The sequence below is a fragment of the Chenopodium album genome, chromosome 1, assembly GCF_948465745.1.
Source record: "Chenopodium album chromosome 1, dcCheAlbu1.1, whole genome shotgun sequence".
NCBI lineage: Eukaryota > Viridiplantae > Streptophyta > Magnoliopsida > Caryophyllales > Amaranthaceae > Chenopodium > Chenopodium album.
The window spans coordinates 41,628,247-41,643,173 of record NC_137834.1 but is presented as its reverse complement, the minus strand read 5'-3'; the positions used below and the strand labels follow the sequence as shown (position 1 = coordinate 41,643,173).

General features: G+C 33.4%; 1 protein-coding gene across 5 annotated transcripts in view; it reads left to right on the top strand.

Annotated features, from left to right (window-relative positions):
* Positions 1–14,927, top strand: part of LOC145555594 (DExH-box ATP-dependent RNA helicase DExH7, chloroplastic-like) — a 56,062-nt gene extending 41,135 nt beyond the window's left edge. Inside the window, exons 31-36 of one of the 5 annotated variants that reach the window (XR_014091519.1) lie at positions 5,165–5,377; positions 5,910–6,002; positions 7,142–7,264; positions 8,784–8,877; positions 9,172–9,249; positions 9,655–10,502. Coding sequence is in view for 4 of the 5 variants with exons in the window: in XM_081617364.1 (XP_081473490.1) it covers positions 5,165–5,377; positions 5,910–6,002; positions 7,142–7,264; positions 8,784–8,858 (504 nt within the window). In the remaining variant the exon portion in view is untranslated. Of the gene's footprint in view, positions 1–5,164; positions 5,378–5,909; positions 6,003–7,141; positions 7,265–8,783; positions 8,878–9,171; positions 9,600–9,654; positions 10,503–14,768 lie in introns of those variants that run through there. The other 4 variants (XM_081617364.1, XM_081617349.1, XM_081617357.1 and 1 more) reach the window with 4 other exon arrangements.

Sequence of the window (14,927 nt, the reverse complement as noted above, 5' to 3'; positions counted from 1 at the left end):
TTTTGTGCTGAATTATTTTTTGAAGTGAAATTCATTAGTATTAATGCTGTTGATTCCTGCATCTTCTCTTTGAAATCGTTTTAAAAGAACTTTTTGAAGAAAAATTTTATTGGTTAAGAATGACAAGCAGAAAATTTGCAAGGAGCCTCTTAAAGAAAAAAGTGGTGGTAAATATTTATTATTTAATGTCAAGGCTCATGATCAAGATTTCTGTTCTGGAAGATCCTGTCATCCGGCTCATCCCTCCATCACCAAAAACTCAAATAACAATCAAATATGAGGATTTTATTTTATTTTATTTCTTTTCAAAAAAGCAATTCTACGCTCTCTCTCACAACTCTTACATATTAACTTGTTGATCCAGCAGACCTAGTAGACAAGAAAATTATTCAATTGCCAATCAGAAATGGTCTACTCTAGCTAGCTTACAATATGAAAAAATCACACATCAGAAAATGAATTGATGATGTTGCCTCATCTTCTAAGTCCTAACTATTATTAATAGGGTGTGTTGTGTGGGATTTATAGAAAAGGAAAGGTATCCATTTTCTTGCTTTTTCCCTTTGTTGCGTTTGGTTCAATTTTTTATTTTTTTTATTTAAAATTCTCTCTACCCATTTCTTTTGTGTAAAATCATCATGTAAGGGGTTAGTGTTGTTTTCACCTCCTCAGATTTTGATTTTGTAAATCCCCCATTGCCATTTGCACTACCTAGTCTCATGCATCATTTAATACCATTCATCACCTCTTCCATCTACCGGTACTACCTCAACTTACCCCCTTTGTCACCCAACACTCCTTCAACAACAAATATTCCGCGTCTACCCTCAGCACAATTTCACAACTGCTCAAGTCTAAAATCCATAGCCTTTGTTTGCCACACAACTACATCATTCTCTCCTCTCCTCCCTCTTCATCTGTGATCACTTATATCTCCACCATTATCTTATCTGCATCAACGCTTGCCATCAGAAAGGGGAGAAAATGGCCATTTGTTCACCTGAAGCTCATTTGTTAAAAGCCGCACTTTGTTTCCCACAATGGCCAGCCTAGATCTTCAGCTTTGTGGCTGAGATCCTTATTTTATGGACTGATTTAACTACCAAAGGACTAATTTGAGACATGTAAATGATGAAAACTGTTCAACTAAATTAGGAAACAAAGAACGTTGGTGGTGGCAACTGCAAAGGAAAGAGTGTTGGTGGCGGGGCGTGGTGTTTGAAATATATTAAGGTTTCTGGGAGGATGGAGAGAAAATTATTGAAAGTTAATTAAGGTATTTTTTAGGAAAATCAAGACCTGTATTAATGACCCAACCAAACAGAATTGGCAATGGGAGTGTTCTGATTAATTTCTTTTCCTTTACTGATTTCTTTCCTCTCATTTCAACTACCACTAGGACCTTTTTTTCCAACTTAAAAAGGTAAATATAAAGTGGGTCTGAAACAGTAAAAATAGTTTTAAAGTGTAAAAATTGGTTTGATTCAGTAAATTTAAGTTTTATTCTGTAAAAAGAAGTTTTGATTAGTGAAACTTGTAGCACTTATGCGACAAAAACAGTAGTGAATTAGTTAAAATCAGTTTCAATAAGTAAAAATGAGTTTCACTTCAATCAGTATATAATTTCAATCCAGGAAAATGCAAGTGAAGTGAATAAGACCTTATTACTGACTCTTTTCAATCACACTCAATCCAAAGTCACATGACCAAAGGAAAATAACAAACTCTACAGAAACTCCATGGCGAGTTGGAGCTTATTCTACATGTTTAAGTGAACCGCCTAACAAGAAAAAAAAGGAAATTTTAGCACTGCGGTAAAGTTGCCTGAAAAGAACAATCCTGGCCTCCCAAAAGTGAAATCTGCTGAATTTAATAATTACTATAATGAAAAACTTCTGAACGCATATAAATGAAAATACTTAGGGGCCGTTTGGTTGGGGGTAATAATCAAAGGGAAAGGGAATGAATATGATTCATTCCCTTTGTAGTTGTTTGTTTGTCACTTTTTTTCATTCCCATTACCCATTTTTATTTTTGAGTTTACCCAATTTGATTCCCCACCCCCTCCTAGCCTTTTCCATTCCCTTTCCATGGCCATCACCTTCACTCTCTCTCCTCAACCCTAGAAAACCAGAACCACCGGCAGCAACCACTAAAGGCCACCGGCAGTGACCATTAAAGGCCACCGGCTCTGGCAGGAACTCCGATTAGCCTCCTTCAGACCAAACCCTCCGTCAATTTCACTTTTCCGACCACCACTACCACTCCCTACATGCGCACGTTTCCGCCGACCACCATGAATCGCTGCCTTCCTCTCTCCTCGAAAAGCCCCCCTTGTGAAACCGCCAGGGGAATCGCTGCCCCTTCCCCTCGAAAAGCCCTCGTAAAACCGTCAGGGAAGGGGTTTCTAGGTTTTTCGCGGGTGGTGAATTTTTTCAGGTGAGAGGGAAGGCTTTTCGGGCAGAGAAGATGGGCGGCGAAGGGTGGGGGATGTTCGGCGAAGGGTGGCGAGTGAGGTTGGGAGGTGGTTGGGTGGTGGGTTGGCCGGGAAAGGTTTCAAAGTGAATGAAATGGTTGGTTCTATGGTGGTGGTATGGTGGTTCGATTGGTGGTTTGTTTCTTTCTGTTTTTTGTAAAACAAACAACATTGTTTATGGAATGGTTTTTCATTCCATTCTCTTTCTTTCCCTTTGTTCATTCCATTCCGTTTACCCCGTTCAAACCAAACGGCCCCTTAGTAGTTGTGAAAGATATTAATAAGGAAATGCAATTTTGATATTAGAATCCAAACATAAATCATTTGATGAAAAATTTGAAAATATATGACATTACAGAGTATGCTCCATTTTTTTTTCAAATGCACGGCACTATACCCTCTCATGTATATCAGATAACAAGCTAATAGTTACCATGCCCATTCTTGGTGTTAAAATATCATTTTTAGATTGCACCTATTATAACTTATATATATGTGAGAACTCTTTCATATGTGAAAACACTCTTTGTGTTCTAAATTTTTACTACTATGTTTTAAATATTGGATCAGGCGTTCTAAATTTTTGCTCACATGGTCTAAATATTGAATGAGTTAAATAAGATGTTTTAAATTATTACTCACATGTTCTAAATTTTAAATTATTTGTTCTACATTTACTTATAAGTTCTAAATTTTAAATCGTATGTTCTAAGATTTTTAATCATATGTTTTACATCATATTTTCAAATTTTTTACTTGTATGATCCAAACTTTTACTCACATGTTCTAAATTTTAAATCGTATGCTTTAAGATTTTTAATCATATGTTTTCAACTTTAAATCATATTTTTTTTAAAGATTATTTCTCATATGTTCCAAACTCTTACTCATATGTTCTAATTTTTACTCATACATTCTATATTTTAAAGGACAATTTGTCAAAGAAAATCTTTTAAATGCACCATTTTGCGAAAAAAACCCTTTTAAAAGCTTTTTGGCAAAAGAAAACCCGATTTTTAGTATTTTGGCAAAAGAAAACCCGTTAGTAAATTTTTTTTGTTCAAGACAACCTAATACCTCTAACTATCTTGATTATCTCTAATTTCTTTTAATTAACTTCTAACTCTAATTTAACCATTTAATAATTAAATCAATTTATAAATAAAAACAAAAAACACAAACCAGGCAGCCACCCCCTCCCTTTCTTTCTCCCATGGCAGTCGGCGCTATCCCCAACCGAGCAGTAGTTTTAAACCACGTACCCCCGGCGACCCACCTCCCTTTCAAATTATTAAAAACAGGGGAGTTGTTGAGCTTGACGCCATTAATGGTGACGTTGTCATCCAAATTGAAGGAATTAATGAAGAGAGAATTGTTAGCGAGGAGAGTAGAGAAAGCTGAAACCTGTTGGTGAGCTAACCTTATAGCTTGTGGTGGTCGACATAGTTTGGCTATTGTTAAATGGCAAGCTGAAGATGATGAATTAAGCTATATATGAAACTAATGTTCTTATCACAGACCTTATATTAAAACAGCGGTTTTGTTCCTGCTGCCTGACCTCAGTTTATGTTTGGTTGAAGGAGATGAAACAGTTATGTAGAAGCGAGGGAAAAAATGGAATTGGAGGAGATGAGGGGTTCAGAGACGAAAGGGAGGGTGAGAAACATGGAATTGAAGCTGAGTTTGAGAGGATTTTGCCGGCATTGTTAATGTTTTCGTCGGTGGAGGTGAGTTGAGGAATGAGGAGAGAGAAAGAGAGGCAAAAGAGGAGAGATAAAATATTGATGGAAGTGACGCCATTGTTGATTGTATTTAAGGTCTCTGATTTTTTGGAAATGGAGGTCTCGGTCGGCAGTGGAACTGAGTTGTCGGGGGCTAACTTCGGGTTTTCTTTTACAATAAATCTTTTAAAAGGTTTCTTTTTACAAATTTTCCAATTTTAAGTTAGGTCTCCTTAATTTTTACTGGCATGTTCTAAATTTAGAACATCTAATTTTAAATTTAGAATGCGTGAGTGAATTTTTAAAACCCTATTTGAAATATAGAACATGTGACTAAAATTTCGAGCATTTAATTTGAGATTTAGAACATGCGAGTAAAATTAAGAAATCCTATTTTAATTTATTTTTTATTTTTTGAGGAAAGAAGATATCCTAATTTATAATTTAGAACACGTAGTAAACGTTTGGAACATACAAGTAATAACTTAGAACATATGATTTACAATCTAAAACATATGGTTAAAAATCTTTGAATACACAATTTAAAATGTAGAACATATAAGCTAAAATTTAGAACAATTAATTTAAGATTTTCAACATGTGACTAATAATTTAGATAATCTTATTTAACTCAATTAAGATTTAGAACATGTGAGTAAAAATTTAGAACGCCTTATTTAATATTTAGAACATATAAGTAAAAATTTAGAATATAGAGAATGTTCTCACAAGGAAAGAGTTATCACATAAATGAGGGGTTCTCATTGGGGTTTGGGTGTTTCCCGTATATATTCCAGTAAACATGTAAATCATTCTAGTAAATGGGTCTTGTAATTCAATTAATGATTTCATTTTCACCAAGATGTGTCATTAAATTGATTCAAAAGTATCTTATCCTCCTAATTAAATTAAATGCTTTATCAAGATCTTATAGTTATTGGCAACTAAGGCAAATATTTGTTTGCAGGCAATATTATGTGCAGGTCTCTATCCCAATGTGGCTGCAACAGTGGAGGGTATTCATGCTCCAGCTCTTGGAAATCTAAGGCAATCACTTAAATCTATATCTAAGGGCAGACCTGCCTGGTATGATGGAAAAAGAGAAGTTCATATACACCCTTCTTCTGTCAATGGTGATTCAAAGATCTTCCAACATCCCTTCCTTGTGTTCCTTGAAAAGGTCAGTATGATTGAGATTTTGTTTCCTCCATATAGTCAATTCTTGTTTTGTCATTGTCATTTTGCAATAATTGGTGGGAAATATTTCTGTATACATGTGACAAAGTGGTTGGATCTGTTGAATTTGAATTTTTTTTTTTTTTTTTTTTTTTTCGGTTAATCCAGTAAACTTCAAATTATGTACACTCTATTTGATCATATTGCATTCTTGTCTGTGTGAGCATATATCTGAATCATTTCATCATATCAAGCTCATTAAATCTGGTGATATGATTACTAGTCATATATCCCAGATATGTCTGAAAGAGGTTATATAATGCAGCATGGGCAGTACTCACTGCTGGTCTGTCAATATTCATTGATGCATATCATGGAAATGAAAGGTGTAATGACCTTCGACCAGTACAAGCACCTTGACATGGTGCCCTAAGCTTTTGTTCCTTTCAATATGAATCCCATATGAGATTTAATTCTAGATTGTTTAAAATTCAATCTATGAGAGTGATGACTAGTTCTATACTCCTCCTGTCTAGGTTGAAACCCACAAGGTTTTTCTACGAGACACTACAATCATCTCTCCATATTCTCTTCTACTTTTTGGTGGTTCCATGCAAGTTCATCATCAGGTGAGTTACTTTGCCAGATACCGATTATAAATAAATATCAACTTTGATAAATGACGATCCTTTTTTACTTGTAATTATTTGGCCGTTTTTGGACATATATGTGTTTAATTTGCTTTAAAACTTGTGTTATCGATAGGGTCTAGTATGAAATTGTTTTATTTGGAATTAACCTTATTCCTCTAGGTGATATTCTAATTGCAGCATGGTGCAATCTTCCCAAACTGTGCATTAAGTTTGGGTGATTTGATTTGAATACCAATGTAATTTCCATGTTTGAAGTTCTTGCTATACTATTTTGTACTCCGTATTCACTTAATCTCTTGAAGTATATATATTATTCTCATACCCTTTGTGCACCTTGACTATGTTAAAGATATTTGTTGCTGTGTCAAAAAGAAAAAAAAAAAAAAAAAGAAAAGAAAAAAAAAGATATTTGTTGCTTGCTTCATACATGTAGAACCTTTTCCATCATCAGGGAGAGAGCTAAGTTGCCTATAGAGTTGAGTATAGGGCAGGACATGGTCTGATATTGGGCAAAGCTGCATGGGTTTGGCATCCTCACCCCCCCCCCCCCTCTCCCCTGCGCTCTTTTCAACTGGTGATTTGATGTTTCAACCTTCTAGAAAATAAAGTTTAAGACATTCACCAATTCTTAGAAAAGTTCTGCTTTCTTATTTTAGTTGCTAGGTTAGGTTTTTCACACTTGCCCATGCACATTTTTTGCTATCAATATCCCTAATTATACACTCGTAAAAGTTAAAATGTTGAAAGTATATATTGAGGCAAATTTAAGAAGACCCCACATGACTATATTTTTTATAACGTGTGTCACAAAAGGTCAAAGCAGTATTTATGGATAGTGTAACATTTTACAACGTTGCAATTAAAAAAGAACGGAAGAAGTATATTTTCCAATAATGGCATGTTCTTCGGCTCACTTTCATGCATCTCTCTTGGTAGGGAGTGTTGACCACCATGGCCGGTGGTCTTCTTATTCTCATGAAGTGGAATGATCTATGACAAAATAGTTAATTGATTCATGTTTATGTTGCCCCTTTTTCTCCCATAATCCCTACTAAGATTAACTAGAAAATTCTCTTTGAGAAGTACAATTGTAAAATATTGGTTTTTAATTGCAGTTGGGACTTGTAACGGTAGATGGTTGGTTAAAGGTAACTGCACCAGCACAAACCGCTGTGCTATTCAAGGAACTTCGATCAACTCTACAGTCTGTTCTCGACGGATTGATCCGTAATCCACAGGTTATCCCCTTGATCATGTCACCAGGTTGTCACTTTATTACAAAAAAAATAGCAAATGAAATAGATGTTCTTGAACAGACATTTTTTTTTTGGTTGTTGTGATTACTTAAGCATGGTTGAGAACAGAGGACATAAACTCATAGTGGTATGGACAGCCATATCTCTGGAAAAAAAAAAAAAGAAGCCAAATAGAAGAATATAAATTGAAGCATTTGGCTGTTACTAGTCATGTGAGACATATAATGTTTGAAGAGGTTCAAAGCAAGATAAGCTAATATCTTTTGGCAAATTGGTCCGGAGGATGTATTAGAAGTTTCTGTTATCAGTGACCAATGGAAGCATGAAAAAGATTAATACTGCCTTCGTCCACAAATAAACTTGTACAGTTTTAATATATGTCCACAATAATAGTCATGTTACTTTGTATGGAAATATCACTCTCAGTTTTAGGCTCAACTTAATATACTACCTCTGTTTCTTATTATGTGCAACAAAGGAATATTTTATGTCTCACAAATAATACCCCTTTGTTGCCCTTTTTTGCACAAAATAAGAAACGGAGGTAGTATCTACATTTATCTTATATTGTGTTATCTGAATATTATTTTATTTTTTTTAAAGAAACTTATCTGAATCTGAATATATCTTAACTTATGTTGTTTCAATTGCCTTATATGTGCATGAAACTTTTTAGAAAAATTTAGAATTAATTTTGTCTGAAAAAAGAAAAAAAAAAAAAAAAACCTTTGATTTGTAAGAAATTATTAATTTGTCAGAAGACTCAGAACTTACATAACTTTTCCAAAGTTATTTTTCCTTGCCTTGTGGTTTGGGTTTTAGGTTAATCTTACATCATCTTCTATAAAGCCTTCCTTTTTCTAATTTGGATGGAGTATTTGTGGATGATTTTTACATAATTTGTTGGCTTATTGCTATTTGATTTGTTGTGGAGGATATGAAATTTATGTAAAAGCTAGTCTCGTCCTCATTCATGCTTGTGTTGTTCAGTCATCTGGCAAAGACAAATGCTCAAAGGGCTTTTCTCTTTTGGTTTTGTAATTTCTTAATTAAATTACTTATTGTATTAGACATCAAGTACAGATGTACATTGATAAATGTTAATTCATGCACCCAAAATGTAAATTGAAAAAGTCAGCTCATAGATAAGCTCACCACTGTTTTTTTTTTTTTTTTTTTTTTTCTTTCTTTCTGGTGGGGGGGGGGGGGGGGGAAAGGGTGATAATTGCATTTCTTCCATTCCAAACTTATATCAGATGTTGAAAGATCTTGAAAAAACTTAAAATTAGATGCGGATAAAGAGGAACATAGTGTAATGTTTGATGTGGAGTAAATTAATTGGTTATCCACTTTTGTGACTATATTAAAGGATTAAACATTCTCTCATCGTAATTCAGGCAATAGTCCTGATTTATTGTTTATTTTATTTTCCTCAATAAACTAGAATTTAATTTCTCGAACTTCTTTTTCTTTTATTTGTTTTTGTTTTATAAATTTGCAGAGAGCAACAGTTGAGAATGAAGTTGTGCAATCTATTGTTCACTTCTTGGTGGCGGAAACCAAGCCTCAGGCTTAACATATAATCAGCAATACAGGTTAGCACATTATGATACTGTGTCTTTGGCGTATATATGGAAAACAACCCCCCACCCCCACCCCCCCTCTTGTGATAAGCAATATTTTTTATAAAGTGTTAGGTTTTTTTAATTTGTGAGTGAACTACCCCTGAAAATAGTGACCTTTATGTAAACATGCATAAAGATAAATAAAATAAATGGGATCTTACATTGGCAAAAAGTTTATAATTCCTAAGGATAGAAAGCCACCATATGGTCACTAATTCACTATGTGATAGGAATCCTTTTTGTTGTTTTTCTCTTATTTTCTAGAGCAATCACCTGGATGCATTTTATTATAGAGAAGGCACCTTATCGGAGTGGAGCCTCTCACAAGTCAACCCAGCCCGAGTAAGCATGCAAGGCCTTTTGGGAATTTTAGGGGGTGGGGTATGGGAAATCCCTAGGTGGGGACTGATCCCATGTGACATAGGATTCCTTACATTTGGTGTTATCCTTGACACATGATTGTAGGATAGATGGTGGTGTTATTTACTATATTTGTCAAGGTGTTAACATACGAATTCAAACTAAAATTGCTTTATGGGAAGACAATATATCATATATTAACTAGTTTTAGGCCCAGACGACGCCTTGTGTTACCACATTATTTCCATGATACTAATCTTTATTAATACTACATCCGTTTCATATTATTTGCAAATAGTATGAAACGGAGGTAGTATTTAAATTTTATTGAATGACATGTAATATGGTATTAGCTTAGTGGTTAACACATTGGCATTTAAACTTCAGTTTGCAGGATCAAATCTTGTAAGAGCCATATTTTTAATCATGGATTGAAAATTGGATTAAATGAGAAGAGCGTCGCGTGACACCTAAACTTCTTTAGGAACGCCTTCTAACATATAGAAAAATTTGTCAATTGCATTCATTTAAAGTTTGTATTTTGTAAATTGCAGCCATTTAAAAAATAAATTACAAATTGCACCCCAAAACATTCTTATAAATTTATTGCAATTCGATTCAACTTTTTTTATTGGTTCATGTGTCGAAAAATATTTGATTAAGGTTTTTATGGGCCATTTTAGCACTTAAGGGTCCGAATTGAGCTCGAAAAAAAAAACAAAAAACCTTGTTTTGTGTAACAAAAATGTATGAGTTTGTGGGCAACTATTTTTTTGTTGTAAAAACAAGACACTTATGTTATTTTTTTTTGTCAATTTCAAGCTAAATTCTGACCCTCAAGAGCTAAAATGGCCTAAGAACTTTTGGATTGCAATTTTTTTTTTAAATGACTGCAATTTACAAAATACAAACTTTAAATGACTGTAATTTGTAAATTTTCCTAATATATACAATGCATTCTGTAATTGTATTGCTCTGTATTCTCAACTCCACCTTATTGTTCTTCATGATGATTTGTCATGGACTACGATGAATCCCATTTGAAATAATTGTGGGTAGCTTTTTATATCATCTAATACTCTAATACTAAAATTTTCTCTTTCTTTCCTCCACCTTTCACTTCTTATGAGGTCATTCTTGGACCAGGGATAATAAAGTGGAAATTTTGTTTAGAAAAACCTTTTAAAGTGAACATTTTGTTCAAAAAAACCTTTAAATTTTTTTTGGCCAAGAGAAACCCGTTTTTAATTTTTTTTTTTATATATTTTTTTTGTGTGGTTAAAGACAGACAAGTGAGACTTGCTGGTGTTGACTCCCACTTTTTCGGTGTTGATCACCCTTTTCCCCCGGTGCGACTCACGTGGCACTTAAATCACTAATCACACCCCCCTTTCCTAATTCCCCTTTTCCCTCCAATTACACACTCTCTCTCCTCCCCTCTCTCTCTCCTCTCTTTGAACATGCATCGAGGCAATTAATCCCCTCTCTGCCATGGTTGCAACATCATCAATGAAGAACTGAAGCTGCATTCAATTTACAACAACAAAAAATAGTAAATTTTATTTTAAAATCGATTTTTTCTTTTGTAACGGGAAACATATCATTGATACTTTACTCTTCTACTATATCATAGCTAAGGACAAAGCGAAGCGCACTGCGTCATCATCAAGGGAGCGGAAAGCCACACTCACACCTCAAAACACCTCCTTGAACCATAATTGCTGCATAATTGAGAAAGCTTAAAGGGAGGGAGGACCCTAATTTCTAATCATAGTTTCAAAAAACTAAGAGATGGACAAATTAAACACTTACCTCTAGTCGAAACTTGTTGGGAAAGCATTCAATTGCTTCAAATTAACTAAAGTCCAACAATGGCGTGTGAACACAAAGCAGAGAAATAGGAGAGAGAGAGAGAGAGAGTTTAATCGGAGGTTTAATTGGAGGGAAAAGAGAGTGGAGTTAGGAAAAAGAGGGTGTGATTAGAAAATTAGTAATCACGTGACACGCACATGTGGGAAAAACGATGGTCAACGCCAAAAAATAAGAGTCAATGTCGGAATGTCTCACTTGGTTGTCTTGAACAAAATAAAAATTAAAAATAGTTTCTCCTAGCAAAAAAAAAAAAAAAATTAAAAGGTTTTTTCGAACATAATGTTCGCTTTAAAAGGTTTTTTTTGAAAAAAATTTACTAATAAATTAAGGTGGTAATGAAAGCCAAACAAGAAAAAATATAAGTGATTAGAGGTGGTGTTGGAGGGATATAAAGTGTATAAATAAAATAATGTAATAGTGACATGAGGAAAGGAGACGGTGAACTGGTGAAGGAATTATTACCCTTATAATGAAGGTAAAAGTTACCCACCCGGCCACCCCTTCCCTTAGTGTAAATATTACCCTCAAAAGTAGGGTAATAGTTCACCTTTCTTCACTTATCACCAGTAGGGGGTGAAAGTAATTCGGTTTAAAACCAAACCAAATCGAAAAAAGCAATATGGTTCGGTGTTTTTTCAATACGATGCGGTTTGATTTGGATAAATATAAAAGTACGTTTTGTGGTTTGGTTTTAGATTTGGATTTAGAAAAACTGAAAACTAAATTGTAAACCGAAATTTAGGCCCAATATCTAATACAACCCAAATCCTCAAAGCCTAATTCTTAATGCCTAGTAGCCTACACCCTCTTTTAGGAAAAATTACTTATACCCCTCCACTAAATTACCATACATCCCTTATTTCCTTACTAAAAGTCAAACTAAAACCCTTTCTAACTAACCACACATTAGTTGTTCACTAACCATGGTATCTTTAATGGACCACTCATACCCCACATATAAATACATTACCAAAAAAAAATCATTTCAAATCATTTTCACTCTCTATAGTGTTCTTCTTCATCAATATCTCTAGACTTTCTCTCTCATCAAAACAAAAAAAATCCAAACAATATCACTCCAAAATTACTCCAAATTACTTTAAAATACAATAAATGTCTAAAGAAATTCTTCAATCACAACATTATTTCAAGAAAGAGTAAGTAATTTGTTCATTTTTGTGTACAAACCCTAGTTTTTCAAATTAAATTTGAGATTATAAGTTATGACAAATAATATGCTATGATTACACTTACTTTTATGCAAAAATGATTAAAATCTACTATATTTTGTCTATTTTTTAATTTGTAGTTAACTTTATCAAGAAATTTGCAAATTTTGTGTTTTTTTTTTTATTATTTTTTTTATTTTTTTGACAAAGGATAAAGGAAAGAAAACTAATACATATTACTATTAAAGCAAATGAAATGGGTGGTAGCCTCTCCTACAATTTGGTGTGCCCTGTGAACACACTTCCTGTCTGCTTTGTAAATACTACAGTGTTGAAAGGTAGACCCTAGAAGTTGAACCTGTTACATATGTAAGAACTATAAAATTATCTAACTTTGAAAATTAAGTATAGAGTATAATTGCGCTAATTTTCTGAATTAGTGATTTTTCGTTAATTTACTGAGATTTAAATTAGTTTATATTAAAACTGACTTTTCAGTAAATGTTCATTATGATATTAGTATATGATCATTTACATTCTTACCTTACGTCTATTAATGTTCAGTCTTAATTGAGAGAAAATTACCCTAGTTTTGTTTATATAATTCACGTATTAATGAGTGTTTACTAAGATTTAAACAAATGTTCATCATTTGAATTTAAATACATACATGTTCATTCTTATATTGAAGATATCCACATAAATAAAAATAATACAGGTTTAATTTCATATTAACTTGATATATACTTCTATATGCTCATAAGCGTCATTTAAGTATTATATTACATATATTTTAACCCTAATATTGATAGATGTTTATTCCAATTTGATACATAGATGTTAATTTGGATATAAGTATATTCATACATATATTAATTCTTGTTCATTCACATGTTGAAAAAATGTTAAAAAAAAATTCACATATTGTTGTTCATTCATGACAGACCTTTGATAATTCTATTTTAAAATATAATATAATCTTATGGTATTTCATCCATGTGTTATCTCAATGCATGCTAAGTTGTATTTTGACATATTGAATTATTATCAATGGTCATTTACATATTCATAATAAATATTTACTTGGTGTTTTGGGGTTTTTTGTACGTACCCGAGTGGAGGGCGTGTACGTCCCGCGGGAGACAGATCCATAATGCAACACTTGAACGACTTGGTCACCTGCAAAACAATGGACCTCCGGGGGGCGGTGGTCCGCCTCTGACGATGAAGTTAGTGACCGAAATAATGTATTTTAGAGAGAGAAAGTAGAAAGAAGATAGAGTAATTGGGGGGGGGGGGCATTGCCCTTGGAGAGAGAATTGGATCCCCTGAAATTGATGTAATGATTAGGGGTGAGCATGGGACGGGTACCCGTATCGTTAGTACTAACGGTTCGGGTACTCGATAACCAAAATCACTAAAAGTGATATTCATAACCGGAACCAATAAGTTCGAGTACCCGGATTTTTGGATCGGTTATCGGGTACCCAATATGATATCCAATAATGATGATTAAACTTAATTATGTAGTTATTCTGATATAATTTACAACTAATTAAAAACAATACCATATGATCTTGACCAAATTATTAATAATATTACTAATCATTGATATTATAAAGTGATTATGAAGTAAAGTAAAACTTTAGATTTATATTAATAGATTAAAGTAGGGAAAAAAAAGCAAAAAAATGCTTATTGGATCAGATCGGGTAACCGTTAATTTTAAAATGATACCCATCACCATAATCGATAACAAATTATTGGAACGGGTACCCGAACCGTTATGGGTATCGGATCGGGTACCTTAATTTTCAGAACGGTTACGGATCGGTTTTTCGGGGTTTCGGTTTTTCGGGTAGTTTTGCTCAGCCCTAATAATGATCAGTATTTATAGAGCATTGGGACATGTGCCTTTTAGGTTATTTAACCTAAATAGATTGGCTTCCCACCGTTTTACGGTTTCTAGAGTTATGGGCTTGGAGCCCATTTTTACTCTTCTATCATAGAATGACACGTGTCATGCTCTAATTGGCTCATTGAGCGCTGAGCTGGCGGACACGTGTCGTTGTGGCATTGGTCCATATATTGAGGGTATTTTTACCCCAAACACTTGGATTTATATGTTCTTTTTCATATCAATAAATGATCATTTAAAATTTAATACATGTTCATTTAGGTTTTATACATTTTCATTCTCAAATCAAAAGATTTATATATGTTTATAGTGTGTCCATTTTTGAATCTGTAATTAGTATTTATGCGTAAATGTTCAATTTTGAATCCTTAGATTTCACGTACTTTTGTTTGAAATGTATTGTTGTTATTATTATTTTTGGTATTCATGCATAAATGTTCAATTTTGAATCCTTAGATTTCACGTACTTTTGTTTGGAATGTGTTGTTTTTATTATTATTATTATTTTTTTGAAAAAACTTGATCGATATCTTATTGTACAGAATGAACAAGTAAGGAAGTTGAAGGCGACATATATATTGTGCTCATATTATATTTTTCATGGAAAACACACAAATATATTATTAGAGGTGAACACGAACAAGGAGGATACATATAAACACATTTTATTATACCAAATGTAATAAATAATGTTCATTTAA